The sequence below is a fragment of the Carettochelys insculpta genome, chromosome 4 (assembly GCF_033958435.1).
Source record: "Carettochelys insculpta isolate YL-2023 chromosome 4, ASM3395843v1, whole genome shotgun sequence".
Lineage (NCBI taxonomy): Eukaryota > Metazoa > Chordata > Testudines > Carettochelyidae > Carettochelys > Carettochelys insculpta.
The window spans coordinates 112,777,411-112,800,348 of NC_134140.1; the positions used below are offsets into that span (position 1 = coordinate 112,777,411).

Consider the following 22,938-nt stretch of genomic DNA (forward strand, 5'->3'; position numbering starts at 1 on the left):
CTCCAAGGGCCAAAGACCAATGAAGAGAAAGGAAAGATTACTTTAATGTGATTTGGACCAAGCTCTCAGTGAATTTTTGTATCTAAACTTTTCCCATTTATTAATACAATTACATTTGCCTTCAATGGCCAAAGTTAGATTAATTAATATTTGGAATTAATATCTGAGGCTACCAAACCCCACCAAAATTTCCTTTAAGTCCAAAGGCCAAATCATAAGTTAAAAACATTTCTATAGGCATGCCTTGTGACAGCCCACCCTATGCTTTATGGCAGTTGGGTTATTAATATACTTATGCATAATTTAGACACAATTTGGACAAAATATCACTTGTAACAATTTAAGGTTATAATCTGCTGATTCTGTATGTCCTATTCTTGTACATGTATCATTCTTGTATGTGGAGTTAGAAATACGGAGTATATGTCTGTTTATAGTTTCAAAACACTAATGACAGGCTTCTGGGATCACCAGTAATGGCTAATGACTGGGTAATCAGCTTAATACCACAGTGTCCAATATGCTTTCTGTTCAACACATGTGATGAATGGGGCAGCAAAGTGTGGCAAAATGGGGCTCATGAGAGCTGCACACATGGAGAACCTTCTGGCTGCTCTGCACATGCACCCCACCACACAGTGAGATAAGTGTGCGACAGGGGCAGCTCCTCCGGCCCTGGTGGGCTTCAGCCCAGGGTGGCTCACGCAGCTCCAGTGAGTAATCTCTTGAGGGTGGTGGTGTTGCTGTGTGGCTGGGGGGACAGGGGGGCATGTCCTGTGGCGATTGGTTAAACTTCTTTTGGGCACCACTGATTTAATAACTTGTAAACACCTTGTTTTTTCTATGAGTCTAAAAGGCGGCTGGTGCTAGAAAGACATGTAACCCTACCACCTGGTACCAAAAGCCTTTCTGATTTGATGTTTTCCCATAGGATAAGGTGGTTGGAGAACAAAGGCTTCCCAGCCTGGAAAAAGTCTATTTAGGCAATGGAAAGCTATCAGGCTTTGTTTTTTCTTAGGGGGTGTCAGAGATTCCAAAGTATGCTGAAGACAAAGAACTATGAAAGTCTACTGACCCAAATCAGAGAAAATAAAAATTGCTCTGGTTTGAAGATTTTGTCTGAATTGAGAACAGCGTGAGGATAAGAACTGGACGCAATAAGTCTCTTGGAGATGTTAGAAGTAGGTACGTGTTTTCCTTTTACTTTAATTTGGTAACTCACTTTGCTCTGTTTTTACTAATTACCACTTAAATCCCACTGTTTATTGCTTAATAAAATCTTTTTGTTTATAATCAAACCCAGTGTAAACAGTTACCACCTGGTGAGGGCTACCACTGTGTTTATCTCCCTCTCATTAATGAAGGGGGCTTACCTGATGAGCCCTGTCTAAGTGTTTTGCACAGGAATGGATTCGGGATCTTGATACCTTTCAGGAGTTGGCTTCCTGGATGCTGTGCCCTAAAACTACACCCTTTCAGAGCTGAAGGAAATCACTGTCTGCACTGCTCTGGAGTGGGGATGGCAACTCCAATTCTGTGCCTTGGTAGAGGTGGGGGCAGAGGATCTGGCTTGTCAGGACAGGTTGGTGGGGAGCTCCAGAGAGCAAGAAGGCTGGTGTCAGGGGCATGACCAGCACAATGGGGAACATCCCAAGAGGTCTTCTGTGACCACATCCTGTCACATGCCTAACAGCTTCAAAATACACAGTCACTACACACAATACAGCAGTGGGACTGACAGCCACCACAGGCTCTGGGGCCAGGTGTGTGTGTGTGTGGGGGGGGAAGGTGGTGGGCTGGCTCTATGTCCTTGGAAGGGGCGGAGCCTCAGGAAAAAGGGGCATGGCTGAAGGCTGATCAGCCCTTAGTGCTGCCCACACCATGGCTAGTGAGTGGGCTGCACAAGTGCCCCTTCATCTCAGTGGGCCACAAGTTTACTGTAATCAAGACAGTCTCTCGGGATAGAGTAGTTTCGCTAACTGTGCTTGTGTACCTAGAATTTGTGGGGTGTGCCAATTGACTCATAGGGGCACTTCGATGGGATGCAGAGGGATTGTCCTGTTCTCACAGTGTAGCGTGCATCCAGCATGCATCTCACTTCACATGCCCTTGCTTTACATGTGTCGCTTTTGTAACACCGATAGGGAGAAAAACCTCCTGATGTGGACAAAAACCAGCAGAATTGGGCAACCCTGTGTGTAGGCCAGCGGCGAGCAAACTTTTTACGTTGGGCCCTGCTTTTCGGCCCTGTGATTAGTCGGGGTCCCCTGCAAACTGTGGGAGGTCCACAGGAAGGGATGTGGGGAAGGATGATGATCAGAAAGGGGGTGGGATGCTTGGGAAGAAGGTACTAGGGGGCTCCAGGTGGTGCCCTGAAGGAGGAGGGGTACCTGGAAGAGGACCCCAAAAAAGTGTGTGCGGGGGGGACTTAAGGGGACTCACAGCTGTGCTGTGTTGAAGAGTGGTGGTGTCAGCAGGCTGAAGGCAGCCCTGCACCCCAACAGGCAGCACTAACTCCTCACCAGCATCTTGGAGGACTTCTGGGAGCCAGCATGCAAGGGCTGTGAGGACCAATGCAGTTGCCTTACCAAGCTGGGAACTCACCGTCTTGGCCCCACTGCTTGACTCAGGGCCTCAGAACATTCTGATTGGCCCAGCGGTGGGGGCGAGGGGCATGCTCCCTTGATGACAGCAGTGGCCGCACAGGAGGAAGTAGAGGGCTGGGGAGGCAATGGAAGCCATTGTGGGGGGGCGATTACACTGCACCCCCTTTACAAAATGCACCCCGCTTTGCAGCCCCCTTGGTGTAGGCAAAGGGAAACAAAATATCTTGTGGCCCACACATAGAACCCCAAAGGGCTGCATGTGGCCCTCAGGATTCAGGTTGCCCATCACTGTCCTAGAGTCAAAGATTCACAGGATTAGAAAGATCATGGAGATCATCTAGTCTACACAGCTGCCAAGATGCACAATTTGTTGTTTCTAACTCATCCAAGGTAGATGGTCATCCAGCCTCCTTTTGAAAACCTTCAGCGAAGGAACTTTTAACAACCTTCTCATAGTATTCACTACTGCACCCATCTTACAAACTTATCAAGGCTGCTTACATATGCTGCCAGCACCACATAGTTTTCTTTAGTGTAATAAGATCAGATTAAATATATTCTAAAACAGAAAATTACAATTCTTCTAATATTTTTGTGGGGATTTCTGTGGGAAGGATTTGGAATAAGAATCAAACTTGAGGGATAATGGTCATTTGTGCCATTATATATTTTTAAAATCTTTGCAGCAGAGACTCATAGTTTTATGTAATTTTTTCAGAGGGGAGATAATATAAATATATTTGACAATGGATTTTAAAATTTTTTGTAACGATTTTTGTGTATTCTAATTTGTTTTTTATATGTCATCTTGATTTACCTTTTTCTAGGTATCTTGTACGAAAGTGGACTAAAACATAGCTTTTCCTAACTAACTTTTAATGTTTGTTTTCTGAACTTCATTGGATAATATTTTAACCTATTTAAGTCAACACATTTTTGAGTACTTTGATCACCACATTAATTAGTTGCATTCTGACTTAACTCATTAATAATGCAATTATTGCAGTTTCTTGCTGCTGCATGGTTAGCTTTGCACGGAGCAAAATGTCAAATCCTGCTTAGTGAATGAGACTGAGGACAAAGTGTGAGAGGCACCAGAAGAAAAAAAGAGTCATCTTTGTGCAAATGAAAGGGACAAATTATAGCCTTGTATTAAGCACACAATTTCCATAGATTAAAACAGCACCATTTGAATTTTGGGATAGAACTTATCCCGAAGTTTTAAACCTTCTACTGTAGTTTTACACATTCCACTTTATTTTACCAAAACACATGGAATTATCTGAGAGTTGTCTATTCTAAGGATATTAACTTACATAGTGGGCCAGGCCTCAGCACCATTTAAGCTCAGGTCTCAGGCTTTGTGCATGTGTGGGGAGTGGAAATCATGAAGGGAATGCCTCCGTACTGCATGATGCGTCTTCATATCAACATTGCACTGAATAGTTGGAAAGGTGCTCAGGGAACCAAGCCAAGAGGCTGGTCACAAGCTCTATGCTTTGGGGAATGCAACTACAAACACATTGCACAAGTGCTGAGAGTACATTAAAAACCAAAAAGCTTTTCCAATGCCCAGTACTGGCCTCAGGGATTTTGTGTGGCAGAGCATAAAATGTTTTTTGGTGCCATCTTTAAAACAGGGAGCTGAGCACAAAATGGCCAGCAGTGGAAAAACAAAAACATCCCAGCTGAGTATTTGGGAGCCCTCTGAATGCTGGCACTCTAGGTGACACCCTCGAAGTGGCCCTGCTGAGAACCATCCATAGCTTTAATTGTAGGGAGCTAGATTTCACGTCTCTCTCTCTCTCACCTTTACCTCCACAGAGTCCACCTGGTCCAAATGCAGCATTTTCTCCCCTGAAGGCTTTTTCTCTCATTTGTATCTGTTGGTTTATCAGTGTTTAAATATTTTCTCTTTTTAAAGTAGGAGACAATAAAATAACCACAACACAGAGGTGAAGCTGTTATCACAATGTATCTGTATTCTGTTTTCTACTAGTCTTGTTAAATCAATAGTTTGGGTGCGAGAATTAAGAGCAGAGTTTCTAACAAAATCATCAATAGGAGGAATGAAGTGAGTCCAACAGGGGAACTCTCAACAATATCCCTGATTGGGAAGTACTTCAACTGATAGGTTTTGAGATTTCTGTTGAGCTCTGAAATGCTGGAGTAATCAGAAATGGAATTAGTCTTCCAGCTGTGGAAAGTAAAATCATTAAAACCACTCTGCATCTTCCTGAATGATTTCGGCTGGCAACAAATGCTCTGTGTGGTAAAGTAAGTGAAAACAAATTAGTCCAATTTTTGGAATGACTGAAAAGATGTATATGCATATTGCTGTACAATGACACATGTATGGAGATGAATTGAACAATTTGCTCTACCAACCATATGTTGTAACATGTTGTATACAGTTTAAGGACTATATGGTGAATGGCTTGCTTGTGTGTCAGTCTTTTCCTGCATAAAGAAGAATAAGAGAGTCCAAAGGGCATCAGTAAAACAAACCCTCCTCTTGAGGGCCAAGATATCACAACCTATTTCCACCTAAGGCCAGGTGTGCATTTTCTGAGCTTCTCTGCTTTGGGTAATTCAGATAATAAGCTGTGTACTTCTATTACACTTACCAATTTTTACCTAAAATTATCTCTAAGATACTAAAAAAAGGCCTTTTCAATCTATATTCACATTACTGAATAAGGTATGTATGTTGTATACTTCGGTCAAAAACAGAAATCCAACTTAAAGTATAAATGAAAAATCAAAACGTGTTACACACAATACAGAGAATTCTATCACAGAGAAAAATATGTCAAGATGGAGTTAAGACAGAGAGTTTAGGGTACAACACGTTACAGGAATGTTTTAATCATCCCCCTGCAAAACATTACAAACCCTCAAAATTCAGTTCAATTTAAAAAGAAAATCAAACCTAGTAAGTATAAAAATGCACCAATAGTGTACCTAAATAACCTTTACTCTATTCTATAGTCACATTATATATTAACCTCTGTTTATGATAAGACATTAAAAAAAATCTCGTCTCAGATTAGATTACATTCATCTGCGAAGAATTACATTTTTACTCATCACCCATGGTAGTGTTTTGATGTCCTAGTTTGTTTCAATATTATATCTTGAATTCTTTTAAGCATGTACTGTAATCTAATTAAGTCTCTCATGTAAGACTTAGAAGCTGGAGAGTAAGAGGAAGATATAGGCAGATTCCAGAAGGGAAGGGTAACAAAACAAGTACTTGAAAGCATGACTACAGTGATACCTTGGAGTATGCCAAGTGACGGGGTTGCAGAATTACAGAATTTACAGTATCCTGACTGAAATGAAACGGGCAATTCACACGTGTCAGAGTCAGTGTTTCAGGCTCAGCAGATGTAGGCAGAAATACTAAACTGTTTCAACCTTAAAAACTTAAATCAAATTGTATCTTTACTGCCATGAAGTCTAGATTTTATTTAAAAACAACATTTTCTGAGATTGTGGAGCTCAATTCTATGGCAAGGGGACATTCCACAGCAAATTCTTCGGTCAATACAGTTGCAGAACGTACACAACACTGTGGTGGTTATATTCTATTTGCACTGTGGCTGCAAACTGAAGGAAGATGTGCAATTTGGCTCCTTAGGATTTGATGAGTACTCAGCGATGACATCGTGAAAACAAAGTTATCATATATTAACGATACTGTCAATCAAAACAGCAAGTGGGGAGGGCTAGCTCAGTGGTTTGAGCATTGGCCTCCTAAACCCAGGATTATGAGCTCAACCCTTGAGGGGGGCCATTTAGGGATCTGGGACAAAGAGATGAAAAAAATTGTCAGGGATGGTGTCTGGCATCTTCCCAACTCGCTCATTACCATGCCCCTTCTAAAAGGAAGGGGCTAGTGTAGATGCGGCCTCAGTTGTACACAAGCAGGTATTTGCGCTACAGAGATAATAAATACTGGTCTAGCAATACACCACCTAACAGAACTAAACACACATCTTCAGAATACTTCCAGATGTCGTCTGGTATGATACTACTATGTAGTAATATTGTTTGCAGAAGGCCAAATCACACTTGCTGAAAAAATGAAAACAAACAAAAAAAACTCACTACTGTTCCTCACAACTTACATGGGCTGTCAACCTTTGGATCATGTAACTATGTAATTGATTAGTCAAGAGCACCCTTAGTTTTATTTAGATCAAAGGCATAAGATAATTAAAACCTATATCACTGAATAATGACAATGTGAAAACATTAATCTGAAACCCACTAGCACGTGTACTTCCAATTTGCTTACAAACTCGGTCAGATATAAGATGACAAATTTGGTTGTAAAGTAATACCAGAACCTTATGTAATATCTTATGGGGCTTTCCAACAATAGGAGACTACTAGCAAAAACAACTAAGTGAACTGATTAATCAACAAAATGTGACATTAAACTGCAGGTGCTGATGTATTTGTTAGGCAAGAGACCAACCCTCGAAATCTTGTGCAGAAGTTTCTGTTTGTAGGTAAATACATGATAGTTAGAAGCTGGACCATCTCTCACAGTGCATCTCAGGCATATTGGGTACATTATGACAATGGAACAATTAAGTCTCAAAATTTGGATACACTTATTAGGCTTTGGAATCCCATTTTTGTTGTACAAAGAGAAGTGATGCTGCATGGATTTGCTTTGATTGTTATTCTATGTAAGGCTACACCTATAACTACTTCACTGCTAGTGTTTGAAAAAATGCAGTCTTGCAAAAAAGACAGTGAACTGAAATCTCCTATCTGCTGCATAGCACACTGCTGACAGAATGGCAGGAAGTTAGATCTGCTCTTCTGCAAAACATATATTCACAAAAGAAACATTAGCAAAACAAAACTCTCGTTCTCCTGTTAGTGTATGTGCAAGAGTAACCAATTAGGTAGAATGGTTCTTTTGAAGACAGGGTTTATTTTTGAAAGAGCCCTGTCTACACTGCTTTTTTTCCCCTTTCGAAAAAAGGTCTTCCAAAAAGAGATTATGCAAATGAACCAGGGATATGTAAGTCAGTGCCTCATTTTCATTTTTTGATTTCCCTCATTAGACACAGATGTAGCCCAACAATATGTTAGTGTACAGTTACCTTCACTTCACTATTTTCTAGTACCCTAGCCCCAAAGCATACATCTAGAAGCTTCATTTTAAGCATGACAGACATTTCCCTATTATCTGCATTGCACACAGTAATATAGTAATGTGCTATGCGAAATGCCTGTGCATGGACAGGGTCTATTTTTCTGATTTGTTTTTGAAGCAAGCTAACAGGCATACTTAATATTAGGTGTGTTTAACATTCTGTATATCTTTCTTTTTTTTTTTTAAATCTGCTCTCCTGGAGGTTCTAGATGTATGTTGAAGTTTAGACAAGTTACCTTTGGTTTGGTCAATGGAGAATTTGAAACCCCATCTGTTTCCCCACACGACTATTGTGAAGTTCATCATCATCACTTTTGATGGCATTTTTGAGATTTTTTTTTTTTTGGTTCATATGGCAGAGTCCTCAGCAAATAACACCATGCCTGTTCCCGCACTCATTTCCACTGCTATGAACATCATAATCAAGGACCTTAGTGTTAGGCTAGTGACACCGCCTGGCAACGTTCCATTTGTAATGGAAAATATGGTGAAAAAGGCCTATCTTATCTGAATTTTATAGTTCTTTTGCTTAGAAAATCCATTATCTATCTATACATTATTCCTACAATACCCACAGTTTCCCCTTTATAGTGGCTGGGAAAAGTCCCTCTTTTCATATGCCCAGGAAGGTCATGGCCTACTCTTTGGATCTCTAGCCCTTATATGCTTCAATCTGTATAATGGGGTGAGACACACTCTTACTTTGGAGCCCACAGTGTGCTTCATCTATAAACCTACTCCTAAGTGTGCTACTAATCTTTCCAACATCAGCTTTTCCATAGTTTTGCCTACATACGCTGCAAGAGCAATTTGTCTGTATGCCCGAGGTTAAGTGTGTGTTGCTTGGTTTCTCACTTTTCAAATCCCTAGATTGATACCCTTTCCTCTATATGCTATTGGTGAATTTTACTATTAGCCTTGGGCTCTCATCACCTAGCATGAACTGCTGGGGCATTTCTGGGTTTATTCCATCCTTGCCTCGTGTCATGCTTTTGCTCCTTAGTATCGCTTTACGGAGTGCCTGAATACTGATTTTTTCTCTCAAAATAAGATCCACATCTTCTTTCCACCTTTTCATCATTTAAATTTATCACCAAAGAATGCTCTTTTCCTTTCCCTAGTTTCTATGCCCCAAGCCTCATCATTCCTGACTTTTTTGAAATGTGGCCAGAATTTTCCCTTTTTCTGTGTTCGAGCTTATTTATTCCATGTCTTTCCACCACAAGGATTTGTACTGTTTTTCCCTGATTCCATTCATTTTATACAATTATTAGTGTACCTCTGATATACTGAGGACTTTGTTTACTTTCCCACAGTATTTCCTCCAGCTTTCTCTTTTTTGCCTTTTTAGTAGCTCTATGTGCAAGTGCCTTTATTTGTATAAGTCCCAATTTAGGGTAGTTTTTGCTCTCTTATATGCCTTGTTCCATCACAGGATGCTTTGCCTACCCTTTAAGAAGGTTGGTATCCAGGAATAGCTACGCTGGCTGTCTTTATAATTTTCATAGTACCATTACTACAGAATTCTGTAGTATCCTCTCTGATATACTGCTAGTCCACAGGTTCCTCATGTTAGAGAGTTTCCAACTTGATTTTTTTTAAAAGGGTACAAGTGGGAATATTTGCATATTTCCTTTTCCTTAACATGTAAGTAGGCAGGAGCTGGTCACTACACATTTCCTCCTTTCTGAGGATTTCCTTGATGCATTTGCTCATTATGTTACTAGAAGCTCCTGCTGGGAGTGCAAAGGACTGGACTCCATGACTTCTCATTCTATGAGCTATGTAAGCTATTCTTAAGTCTCTGAAAGAAATGTTACAGTCTCCTGCAATGAACCCAGGAGGTCTTGCATCTGGCAATGTTTTTCATTCTAAATTCTTCTACTCCCATTCTTAAATTTTTTCCAACTTTTCCACAGTCTGTTGTGACTATTTAGAACATAGCAGTGAATGCTTTTATTTCTATCATCTCTAGTTTAGCACCTAGATAATAAACATGATACAGTTTGAGAGACAGAGCTGTCTTCAACAGCATTATGCGTGATACTTAACATTTTAACTATAAATCAAGGTAATTAGATTCTTCTTAATGAAGGTGCAGGACCCCTCCCTGATTCCTTTTTCTAGCATGTCTATGTATGCCATAGCCTGGATTTTTTTAGCCTAGTTTTCCATTTGCCCAGTCTCTTTTGTGCATGGTATATCAGGCTTTGTTTTCATATCAGTAACATTAATTCCTTCCCACCTGCTATAAGACCAGGTACATTCCAGATAAAAAAAGTAACCCCACACTTCTTGTAACCTTCAATACTTTTTTCCCCCACTAAGGAAAGTATGGAGGTGTTCTGATAAATGTGAGTTCATGCATATTTTTCATTAGCTTTAACTGTAAGTCATTTTCTGTATTTTCTTTCCAGTCTGAAAGTATTTCTATGTATGATTAAAGATGAAGATGCAACAGAACCTTCCTTTTCTATAACAAGTATATCTCCTTTTACGCAAAACCATTCATTACTACTATGTCTATATATTGTTGCTTGCTAATCCCTGCCTTTAACTGGGCATTATTTTTGCCTCCAGGTGTCTCCTAGCTTCTATGTATGAGATACCATCAACCTTTTATTTCTCTAGCTTATTTTGTCTCAGTACATCATCCATATGCTGAGCTGTATTTTCCTCTGCAGTTATAATTTTTATCCTTTCCAAATAATTATCTGAATGGCCTCCATCACACTTGATAGACATTAATCTTCCTTTGCAATTATTTGCTAGGTGACCAAATCTTTGACACCTGTAGCACCTACCTGGTTTCAGGTAGGAATCCAGGTAATTCACCATTCATATGTAATGCTTTGCTAGCAGCATTTTCCTAAGGAGCTGCCCTACTTGTTCTTTATTTTTACATTCCACTAGTAGCAAGACTCCCACATGTAGTTTCTTATTTCTTACTGTATTTCCAACACTCTTCTCTGCAATCCAGTGATTGATATACCCTCATTTTACCATTAGCTAGGGATTTTAGTGTTATGCAATTTTCTTCCAGTCCCCTTCCTGCTTTCTTTCTCTCTGCTATCTCTAAAGACTCTGTTCCTTTCTTCTTCCTTGATATCATCCAGTCCTTCTCAAGGATTTCACTATCCACAATTTCTAACTTGGTTTTACTATCATTTGCTGTCACTGCCATCTTCCCTCTAACCTGCAGTTTAGCCTAACTAATTTTCTATTACAGAAACACTCATAGCTACCCAAAGCTCCTGAGGCCATTTGTGCTACCAAAATTCTGGCTTTATAATCACCACCCAGCCCCTTACCAGCTGGGCTACAGCAATCCATTAAGGCCTTCTTGCTCAGGTGCTGCCAGGTAGAGGTATGTTATTCAGCCTGGCAGGCCCTCCATTAACCCCTTCAGGTCCTGTGTGGAGTATACACCTTATCACACACTCCAAAGTACTTAAAAAGGGGAGAAATAGGAAGTTTCAGCAGTTCCTAGTTGCAAATTACTCCTTTTCTTCTCTCCACACACACATTATTTCTAGCACGTGGTCCCTTCTACTGAGAGCTAGTTAAAGGCATACCATACTTGCAGATGGATCAGAAAGAAAACAAAATTATATTACATGTGCCCTACTGCCTGAGGCAAATGACTGAATATATATCCTCACACTAACTGGCAGCATAATCTTGAAATGTGGTCCAGATAGGCATTCCCCTTTGCTTATTTCACCTTGGGCACTCAATCCATTCAGGGTGTTCAGAGTATATCTATCCAAAATGGGCATTCTCCAGTGTGCTTGAGGAAGCAAAGGGACTTGAACAGGAATCTCCCACCTCCAGAGTGAGTGCCTCAGCCACAGGGCTATGAGTCTTTCTACAGCTGCTATTAAATTAATATTCATTTAAAACAAAGTGACCTTTTCCCCCAGAGGACTGATGGAACTGTACCCTCTTTTGCCTCAAATGGATTCCCACAGCTTTCAGCCACAGCAGTGCATCTTAAAAATACTTCCTCACATTTCATCTTTTCAGTAGGTTTCTTAATCCCCCCCAAAGTTTGCTCATCTCAGATCTAATCTTAATTTACCAGTCTATCCAATAAAGTTAGCATACTAGTTTACAAGCAAAGAAAAAAGAGAGCCAGTAAAATCACTAGAGCATTAAATCTCTCACACTGGAACAGATTGCTATAGTTACAAGAAATCTGTTGTTTCTTGAGTCTCTGAGGGCCTGAAATGAGAGAGTTTTACGGCATTTGGGTAAACATTTCCTATGCCTTATATGGAATATTCCTGATCCCTGAAAACAGTTGTTGCTTGTGGTGTTTTTGATGAGATGCTAGAGTGCAGTCTGTACTCTGTTCTGGAATAGATTTGGGAATGTTGTTCCACTACTGACTTTTTGGTCTGAATTTTGTCCCCAGAACAGCTACTTTCAGATATTAAAATGTTTTCCTGTAAAAAGTCGGGGGGCTGTTTGGCTCAAGAGATACATAATGGGACACAGATTACAGCATGCAATTTGTTAAGTGAAGCCAAACTAACTAACGGGGGGGAGGAGAGGATGGGCAAAGGAGGCAGTTACCCCTGAGCCTGGCATTTCAAAGGGGCCCAGAACTCTGACCACTGCAGCTGCTACTTTGGCAGCAGCAGCAGAAGCAGTGGTGGTGGGACCTCCAGGGCCCTTTGAACTGCTGTAGCAGCACTGCTCTGGCTGTGATGGGGGGGGCTGGCAGGCTCAGTGTCATGGTCCGGAGGGACGAATGTCTTAAGCCCCGCTCCTTCTGCCTTTGGCCCCACCTCTTCCTGCTCCTTCATGGGTGCATAGCTGGGGCATGCCCCCGCCATCTTGTCAGAGGAATGTGGTGGCTGTTGGCGCAGCTAGATGAAGAATAGTAATAAACACTTTTTCCCTGACAGCTCTTCAATGACATAGAAAACAAGTTTCTTGCTTCATTCTAGTTTCTGTTCGAATGTGTGTCCACATAACAAACAGTGCTGATGACAACTAGCACTCTCATTGGTAGGCTCAACAAGGAGGTTAATGACAAGTCAGGGACAGATACCAAATGCTTCTCCTCAGCCTTTGAAGCAGTCCTCACAAGTCCAAGTTGGGGCACACTGCTGTGCATTGTGGGAAAGCTCACACCCGCGCCAGGGCTGTTAATCTGGCACTAGCAATGAGCATTACAATTTCACAGTAAAAATAAAAACAAAATCCTTTAATACATATACTTAACACTTGTTTTGACAGCACAAAGCTGGAAACATATTGAAATAACCTGGTAAGGAATATTAAGAATTTTAAGGAGCAGAGAGGGAGCACACAGAGAATGAACACCATCTGGACAAAGTGTTATTTGGCACCACTCTGCAGCTTCATCTTTTGATGAACCTTTTATATAAAGACAGAATATTTATACTGGTGCACGTTCAACAACAAGCAGCAATTCACTTGACTGTTTATTAAAGATAGAGTCTGGCTAGTGGAATGTTCAATATAGATGTTAGCATGTTCAGTACGTTCTGGCAAAAATTGTGAAATGAGAGAACCCTTATTAGAACTGATCAAAAGATTTTAAAAATACGGAGAGGAGACTCCTAGCTGAAGGGTTATAAGACAAAAAACTACAGATCTTTTTACTTTCATCTGCTAGGGCACAGGGACAAGATACTCAACTTGTGTAAATTATTATAGTTCAACTGAAGTCAGTAGAGTTATGCCAAGCTAGATCAGCTGGCATCTGGCCATCAGCCTTCAAAGTGTGGCCCTACTCTGAAAAGGGGCTGTGTACAAACGGTATCATGGAGTCCCATGTTCACTGTTTAGTACGTTAAATCAGCAGCTCCCAAACCATGGTCTACAGAGCTCTTACTTAGTCACATTTCTATTCCAGTGAATCACAGTGCTTTTTCTGGGTGCTTTGAAAGTTATTCCTTTTTTTTTATATGGGCATAGAGTCATACACCTAAGAACAAAGATTGAAGGCCGTACTTATTGGATGGGGCATCTGTGTTCCCTCTACTTTTTCCATCTGTAGGCAGAATAAATTTTGTTATGTGCACCAAGGCACATGCGGATGTGCACTGCTAATAGAAACACTTTTCGCCAGCTATGGGTGGCTGCGGGTGCTCTGCTATCCATGGGGCAGAATCTGAATTTGTCCTGGGGTGGCTCCCCAAGCACTCAGCTTACAGGGAACACAAGGCAGGGTGGGGGAGGGCACCCTACTTAGGAAGCAGTGACTCTGAAAATGATGTAGGGGTCATGGTGGATGACCAGCTGAACATTAACTCCCAATGAGATCCTGTAGCAGAAGGACTAATGTAAACTTTGGATAGGCAAACAAGGGAATCTTGAATGAGAGAATGAAGGTAATATTACCATTGTATTTGGCACTGACGCAATTGCTAATGGACAAAAGTCTCTAGTTCTGGTGTCTACAATTCAAAAGGAGGTTGATAAAGTGGAGCAGGTTCAAAGAAAAGCCATAGGAGTGATTAAGGGACTAGAAAACATGCCTTATTGTTAGTGGGGCCCACAACTGTGTGCATGTTAGGCATGTTACATACTTTGACAGGTTACACCTCGGGGAAGAGCAGGGCTGTCCCGCACAGGGGCCAAGAGGAACAATTTGCTTTGAGAGGTCCCCAGACTGAGTTGTGTTGTGACCTGACACACGTCTGCATCACCACATAGGCTTGGCCCAGTGTCTCCTCTGTTGTGATAGAGGGGGCAGCTGGGTCGAACGTGAATGGCCCAACAACCTTGTGTGCCCACCCCTTTGGGACAGAAGGTGCCTCTTTGCTCTGGGGTGAGTGCCACTATGTGTACCAGGTAAAATGTTTCTGAGGGGACCCTGTTTCTAGTGATAGACGCAAGGAGTTCAATCTGTGGGGCTTAACAAGTAGAAGATGCAGGGTGATTTGATCTCAGTTTATAAGTATGTATAGATGTTTGATAAAGGGTTCTCCTGTCTAGAGGCTCATCAATGGGACATGGGGGCAAAGAGGGCAGTTGCTGCAGGGCCATGACTAAAAAGAGCCCAGGGCTCCTGGCTACTGCTGGGATGGAGCTGTAGGAAGGTGATTTGATTGTATGGGTGTGACTGTGATTTGACATGATTTAAACTTGGCTGAACAGGAGAGGATCATGGCAGCAGAGCCTCTTTGGGCAGCAGTGTATTAAAGGGGACTTGAGATGTCACCATGGCCAGGACTGTGAACTGGTTGGTGTGTATAATCAATATTGGACTTATCTGTCAATAAATATGTGCCCATGTGAACGCAGGTCCTAGGTAAGAAATGTGTGGAGCACCACACTGACTGGGTCACCACTACCTAGCAAAAGATGTCATGCAAAAGCCAAAGTGCATGAATGACGTGTAAATGAGAGTGGGGCGATCAGGAGTACCTTCCTTCTTGGTCCCTCCCTAAAATACTCATTAGGTCAGAATTAGCATTACATGCCCCCTGGGCAGGGCTTTGAGACATGTGACTCCTTTGGGAAAACAGGAAAAGTATAGCAGTAAAATCAATTCTAGGGCATTGTTGGTGGCGGCAGTGATAGTAACAATTAATCTGAAGACGCTCACAATGCTGTGTGACTGGAAGTGTTCTTCTGGGCGCAGATGGAATACAAGAGAAGTGGGTGACTGATGTAGCAGGTGGATGGCTGTGGTAAAGGAAGTGGAGATGATATGTGAACAGGTGATTTCAGCGGGACTGAGAAAGGAAGCTTGCAAAACAATATCAGCAGTTGTGTTGCCAGACAATGAACAGATATGGGACTCTCCTATGGCTTGGGCCAAGAAGAAAGCTGAGTGTGGGGATATACAAATGATGGTGGAAATTGATGAAAGATCTGTAAATTCTGTCCCTCAAAATTCTTATCTGGACAAAGCAGTTCCACATGCAGAAGAACGGTTATAGGATTTTAAGGAACAAGGGTTACTAGAGGAGTGTCAAAGTCCACACAACTCTTCAGTTTGGCCTGTGTGGAAACTGGACAGAAGCTGGAGATTAACAATTGGTTTTTGGAGGATCAATGCAGCTATTGTCCTGACTCATGGCACTGGTACTAGCTAATCTCCCTGCTGTGTTAGCTGGGATAGCAGCAACTGCAAAGTCGTCTTCTGTTTTGAATATTGCCAACCACTTCTTTGCTATCCCACTAACCCAGAAGTCAATCACTCTTTTACTGCTGGTTCAATTTCTTTGCAATGAACTTGCATGGCAGGATTGGGTTAAATTCCCTGGCCCGACCTTTCCACTGACAGGAAACAGTAATCAGCTCTGCTGGGAGCCAGTAAAGATCCACAGCAGACAATGTGGGGGGAAAGGGGACAGGGATGATCCCCTGCACCTCTGACTTGCTTAATCGTTACCACCACCACTACTAATGTTACAGGCAGAGACCTGGGCACTTTAAATCACTGCTGGAGCCCTGCATGGCATGCTGTGGGTTGCTCTGAGGGTTGGCAGCGCAGGGGAGTGGAGTGGTGTAATATGCTCTGGGCAGTGCTGGGGGCTACAGCAATTCTGAATCCTGGACAAGCCCCCATGAATCCACATTCACTATTGGGCTACATCTGTCCTGTCCGCATTAGAGATCAAGACTTTGGAGTTAGGAGATGCTGGAATTAGGCTTGCCTGTGAAACAACCCTGTGAGGTAAGCAGTTGTGTTACTGTCATTTTACAAATGGGAAACTGAGGTATTGAGACGTGAGTCTAAATTATCCACTGATTCTGACTGCCACTTTGAGAGATGAGGAACTGATTTTTAGACTGCTTAGCATTACATAGCTCTTTATACAATTGGAATGCACCTCCCCGTTACTTCAGCTGTAAATGTGAGCATGCAGCACTTATGAAGATCAGGCCCCATGATCTCAAGTTGGGCTAGAAAAATAGGTACATGCAAAGGTCCTACAGACAACACTAATCAGTCCTGAGTCATTCCCAGAAAAGAACCCAAGAGCCTGTGGACTGAATCAGCTAGAGGTTCTATGGAAAAAACTTCCAGTCATGTAACTGACACATGTGGACAAAGGAGCCAAATTAAGGTGGTGAAGACACCTTAATTCCAGAACTTCCTAATTTACGACTTTGGAACATTAATCATGTTCTTCCAACATAGGCCTGAGTTTGTTGTTTTTTTTTAAAGCCAGCTGACAAAACAAATTCCATTTTGTGACATCATATTGATATCTACATTGTTGTTCACCAGCAGGGTTGGAACATTTAATCCACCCATAAGCTTTTGCTGTTAGAGCTAATGGAACAACTAGTAGCAGTTGTTGCACGCAGGGCTCCTGGTCACATTTTTCTTGCTCCACCAGTCCCAAACCTCCCTGTTTCAACTCAGTCACAATTTCTCTTTCTTCTCCCAGCTCCAGCCTCACAAGACTCCTGATTCCAATCTATTTCTTTCCCTCCCTAAAGATCTACTTTTTCTCTTCTCTGCACTTGAATCAGACGATTTCCTTTTCTTAGTGACTTGAAGTTAAGTCAGTTCCTACTACACAGAAGGAGGGTACTACAGGTTGAACCTCTCTAATCCAGAACTCTCTCGTCTGGCAAACTCCATAATCCAGCATGATTTTAGTTGGCCAGATGACCACTTATCATGGATATGGCCAAGTTTCCTGTGGTCCCATAAAGTTTGTTCACAGCTACCATTCCTGGATCTCAGTGTTCAGTGATGTTATTTAGCTGTAATTTATCCCTGTGTCTTCTAAGTGCCCAGTAAGCGGTAGAAGTGTGGGTAATGTGCTAGAAAATATTGACCTCCCATTGCCCAGCAAATTCTCTCATCTGGCACCAATCAGGTCCCAAGGGTGCTGGATGAGAGAGGTTCAACCTGCATAGCATTTCAGAGAACTCTGTTTTGCCCGTACTGAAAGAATTTATTTTTCCTTAGGCATTTTTCCAACACAGCTGAACCATTTTGGCTGAATTTTTCAAAAAATATGTAGGCAAAAACGGTTCTCTCAAATGGTTATAGTTTTTAACGTTTGGCCACATTATAACCAATCGAAATCAAGGCCTCATAATTTAAAGTGTTGGATAACCTTAATAATAGGGGTACAGCCAGACCTGCCTACAATAAAGGCATGACATTTATTATGGTTTTCTTGGATGCGTGCAAGATTATATCCTTAATATAAAGAATGGGGAATTTAAATTAAACACGCCACAAGAATCTTATCTTCCAAGTCCTCTCTCAGAGGATACAAGATGGAAGAAAATTAGTTTCCTAATTAAGTGATGACTTTCTAGGAAATTAGTGCAATTTTCTTTCACATCCAGCTAAATTCTGAGACCCCCCCACTGATGATAACAGCTCTGTCAGTGAATGTGGTGCAGTGGCAGAATATTCAGCAAAGCAAAATGGCTTTTCTTTATACAGCACCCAAGACTTCCGTGGAAGTGCTAACAGTCAAATAATATAAATGGCCCTAATCTTTATAGGCCAGCAAAATATCACACACACCAAAGTAACTACGCAGGCTAAAAATATGATGTCTGTGTTATAATAATCAAATCATAAACTTCAAATCAAACAAACTACACTTCCAGCGTACAGAGCTCAGCAGTTAAACCTTAGTTCAGAAACGACCCTCTTCTTCCTGATCTCTCTCCCTTTTTCTAGCCATGACCACAATTCAACTGCTCTCAGATGAGTTCAGCCACAGTCAATCACATTTGGCTTTGTGTATAATGAGCAGACACACCTACAGTAACTATTTTAGAAACAGTTTTAGCCCCATTCCCAGCCAAACACGAATCACACTATTATATACATTATCTCTTTCATTCCCTTCGCTTCAGGATAGTTTAAACTCCAGTATTACATTTTAGTATCATCCTTATTTACATAAAACTGCACTGGAAAAGAGGTATTCAATAGTGGAATAATGTTTTTTATAATAGAGAGGGATAAGCCAATTCAGATAAATCAAGAACCCACCCAAACTTTGCCCCAAAACGCAAACTGAATTTGACATGACTTTTGCTCAGTTAAAAAAATAAAATAACTCATGATAACCATTTTCCTGACTGTTTTTCTCTGCCATGTAATTCAACTGAAGAAGAAACACTTCTCTCTTATTTCTGATAGAGCAAAAGCAGAAAGTACTAGACATCTCAGCAAAATGCATACTGCCATGAGACTTCCAAATGAATTTTCGAGAAGCAGGAAATTCTGATCACTTTGATACATCCTAATTTCTGTGTAATTATTTCTACCAAAATGAGCTTCTATATCTTGGAGGTTCACTTATCAGCTGCCATCACGACAATTTGTGCACGCAAAAACCTTTAAGAAATTTTACTTCACAGTGCTAATCCAATTTCACAATCAGATTCTGAGGAAAGGAAATGCTTTGTGTGCTGGTGATGCATAAATGTTTCATCATAGACATTGAAACAGCAGCTCCTAAATGCTCTTTTCCATATCTTCTTCCCTTGTGTTCATCATGTTTTACTGATGATATGTGATAGATGAAAGAAGAATGGACAGAATTTTAAATCAGCAGGTTCAGACAACTTGCCTCGAAGAGTTTGAAATCAGCAGGCTGAGGAGCATGCTGAACTGTTAATGGTCATTTCCAATAACGCTTAGAGCACTAGGGAAGTTCCAGAAGCCAGGAAGAAAGCTAAGGTTGTGTCAATATTTAAAAAAAAATGAAAAGGATGACCCACTAATTATAGGCCTGCCACTCTGACCTCAATCCCAAGATATCGAGCAGCTGATACAGGACTTGATTAATAAAGAACAAAAGGAGGGTGCTGTAATTAATACCAATGAACATGGACTTCTAGAAAACAGTTGCTGTCAAAATAACAATGCCTTTTATTGTTGTATTGATAAAGATAAGAATGTGCCTGCAGACAGACTTCTGTAAGGTATTTGAGGTGGCACTGCACATGTTGATTAAAGATCTAGTGTGCTAGACTATTAGCTGGGCAAACGTCATATGGATTAAAAGTTGGGTAAATGAAAGGTCTCAAAATGTAACTCTAAAGAGAGAATTATCACTAGGTGGGTGGATTTCTAGTGTGGTCCCACAGGGACTGGTTCTTGGTGTCACACTCAACATTTTTATCAACAACTTGCAAGAACACATAGAATCACCCCCAGTAGTTTTCAGGAAACACAAAAACTGGGGGAATGGAAAGTAAATGAAGAGAGCAGGTCAATAATACAGAGCGATACACTGATACAGAGCCAACATGTGTTTTAACTGAGATGTTTAAGGGGTGACTTAACTGCAGTCTGTAAGTATCTACATTGGGAACAAGTATTTGATAATGGGCTGAAGGTATAACATAATCCAATGACTGGAAGTTGAAGCAGGAAGAAAAGGACATTGGAAATACTGGATACTTTTCTAACAGTGGGGCAAATTAATCATAGGAACAATTTACCACAAGTTGTGGTGTATTCTCCCTCAGTGACAATTTTTAAACCAAGATTCAATGTTTTTCCTCCACCTAAAATATATACTCTAGAACAGGGGTCAACAACCTTTCTGAGGCAGAGCGCTGAAATTTGACCTTTTGACCTCTCTGTACGGTCTGAGTGCTGGTGATACTTTCTAAAGTCACTAATAGTCCTACTTAAAACAGCTTCATTAATAAATAAATTAAGATGCAGAGCTTTACTGTTCAGGTGTTGGTTGGTAGCATTAGCTGGTCTTTTGTCAATCCACAGGCAGCATGGCTCTGAGCAACCTCCCGCCTGCATGCTGATGAAAATCAGCTGACTTGCCACTCTTGGCACCCATGCTAGGGGTTGCTAACCCCGGTCTAGAAGTTATTTGGGGAAGGTCTACAGCCTGCATTATACAGGTCAGACTAGATGATCATAAGGGTTCTTCTGGCCTTGGAATCGACGATTTTATTAATCCAAAGGGAAAGCAATAAAGGACAGCACCATAAAGAAAGGTGGCAATAAGCTTAGCACCATAATCACTGTCATTGCACATTTATTGAGAATTATGTAAACCACCAAAAATAGAGATGGAACTTGGACTACTACTTGGCATATCAATTTATCTGTAGAAACACATTTTAAAAGAATGGATTTTAAAATAATGAAACTGAAGGGAAGAACCACAGTAAAGAAAGTTCTGAAGCTGGGGTTGTAGAAAGGAAAGTTGTTTTAAAAATATTGTTTTCACTTGGGTGACATATTCTACCCTTTATTAATCACTCGAAGGACACACAGAATATAATGGACCAGATCCTCCAGTGGTGTGAACTGGTTTATATCAGCTGAGGATTTGGCCTAGTAATTTTCCATCTTCCATCATATTGTGTTGCTATTTTAGGTTATTTTAATTAGTTTGAAAATAAAACAGTATCCTCTTACATGCAAAACTGAAATTAGCAACAGCTTGGGTAATTTTTCAGTTTGTTTCAAAGAGAAAATAGGTTGATCCTAGTCTATTAATAAGACTAAGACTTCAGCCTTAATTGGAAGGTAGTCTTTAGAAAATTAATATTCATCATTCACAATAGACATCTGTACTCAAAGCACCACTATTGGTCAGTAAATATCTAAAACCAAACCTTACCTTGTACTATGTAGGGCGTGTGCTCTTCTTTGACTGGGGAGCACAAGGGTCGAGGGGCAGGTGCTGGTGGCCGGTTTAAAATAAAGGAACCATGTTCCTTTCTTTTCTCCTCATCTGAGGCCAATATCATATCATACAAACTTTCATCCTCGTTGGCAAAAGTATATGGATCCTCTTCATCTTCCTCCTCCGCCTCTCCCAATTTATCTTCTCCACCATGGATTTCCAGATGATCAGAAGCCTCATCTCTTTTCTTTTTCTCTTCTACCGATTTCCTTGCTGTAACACAGGTAAGTTGTTTTCAGTCTTCAGACTCCAAAAAGCTGCATTTTACTGCCAATGTTTTCGATTTGGGCTCCTAAATCCACATTTAAGCACCTAAATAAAGGTGGTCTTGTTTCCCACAGCCTCTTTTAAAGACCAGACAGATGATTTCTAGGGGAAGGAATACATTCTCATTGCTTCTTCCTAGTTTTGGCTAAACTTTTTGAGACTGAGAGCTAAGGTATAAGTAACTCAATAATCACCATTAAAAAAAAAACTATAGAAAGTCTGTGGGAGCTGCTGTATCTTAACCTTAATAATATAGCAAGAAAAATGGCAGCTGTGGGGTTCTCAGCACTTTTAAAAATCACATCTCTTATGTGATAGAATATGATTTTAGTAGCCTCTTTACAGATCAATAAGAAAAAAAAGTTTGCTTTTGTCTCCCCCATGACCTCTGTAAATATCTGATCTCTTTCCAGGTGACCCCTTCATGGTCTAGGGGCAGCCCCCACATGTGGTTTGTCACCGCAACTTTTTCCCCCAGCAAATCTATGCAAGCATGCCCTCAAATCCAATTATGAACAAAACATAGCACACAGGTCCCACAGTAGGTCACCGCAGTGCAAGTAGCCCTTAAAAATCCAGCTTTCTCTTCTTGTCATGTGCTAGTACCTCTTGCCACATCTCCATCTTTCTGCCAGGTCACCCTCTTCAGCCCTTGCTTTATGGGTGCAACCCTGCTCTCCTCAGAGGGAGCTCCCACAGCCTCTCTGCTGGAAGCATCTCTGCATCCCCAGGACCTCTCTCCCCATTGTTCCTCAGGATCCAGTTCTCCAGCAAGGGCTATGTCTACACGTGAAGCCAACATCGAAATAGGCTATTTCGATGAATAACGTCTACACGTCCTCCAGGGCTGGCAACGTCGATGTTCAACTTCGACGTTGTGCGGCACCACATCGAAATAGGCGCTGCGAGGGTATGTCTACACGCCAAAGTAGCACACATCAAAATAAGGGTGCCAGGCACAGCTGCAGACAGGGTCACAGGGCGGACTCAACAGCAAGCCGCTCCCTTAAAGGACCCCTCCCAGACACAGTTGCACTAAACAACACAAGATACACAGAGCCAACAACTGGTTGCAGACCCTGTGCCTGCAGCATGGATCCCCAGCTGCCGCAGCAGCAACCAGAAGCCCTGGGCTAAGGGCTGCTGCCCACGGTGACCATAGAGCCCTGCAGGGGCTGGAGAGAGAGCATCTCTCAACCCCCTAGCTGATGGCCGCCATGGAGGACCCGGCAATTTCGACGTT

General features: G+C 41.5%; 1 protein-coding gene across 2 annotated transcripts in view; it reads right to left on the reverse strand.

Moving 5' to 3' along the window:
- The window catches only part of BANK1 (B cell scaffold protein with ankyrin repeats 1), a 296,463-nt gene that overhangs the window by 23,182 nt on the left and 250,343 nt on the right, over positions 1-22,938 (reverse strand). For both annotated transcript variants that reach the window (XM_074991991.1, XM_074991992.1), the window contains one exon: positions 21,363-21,641. In XM_074991991.1, the coding sequence (XP_074848092.1) occupies positions 21,363-21,641 (279 nt within the window). The remainder of the gene's footprint in view (positions 1-21,362; positions 21,642-22,938) is intronic.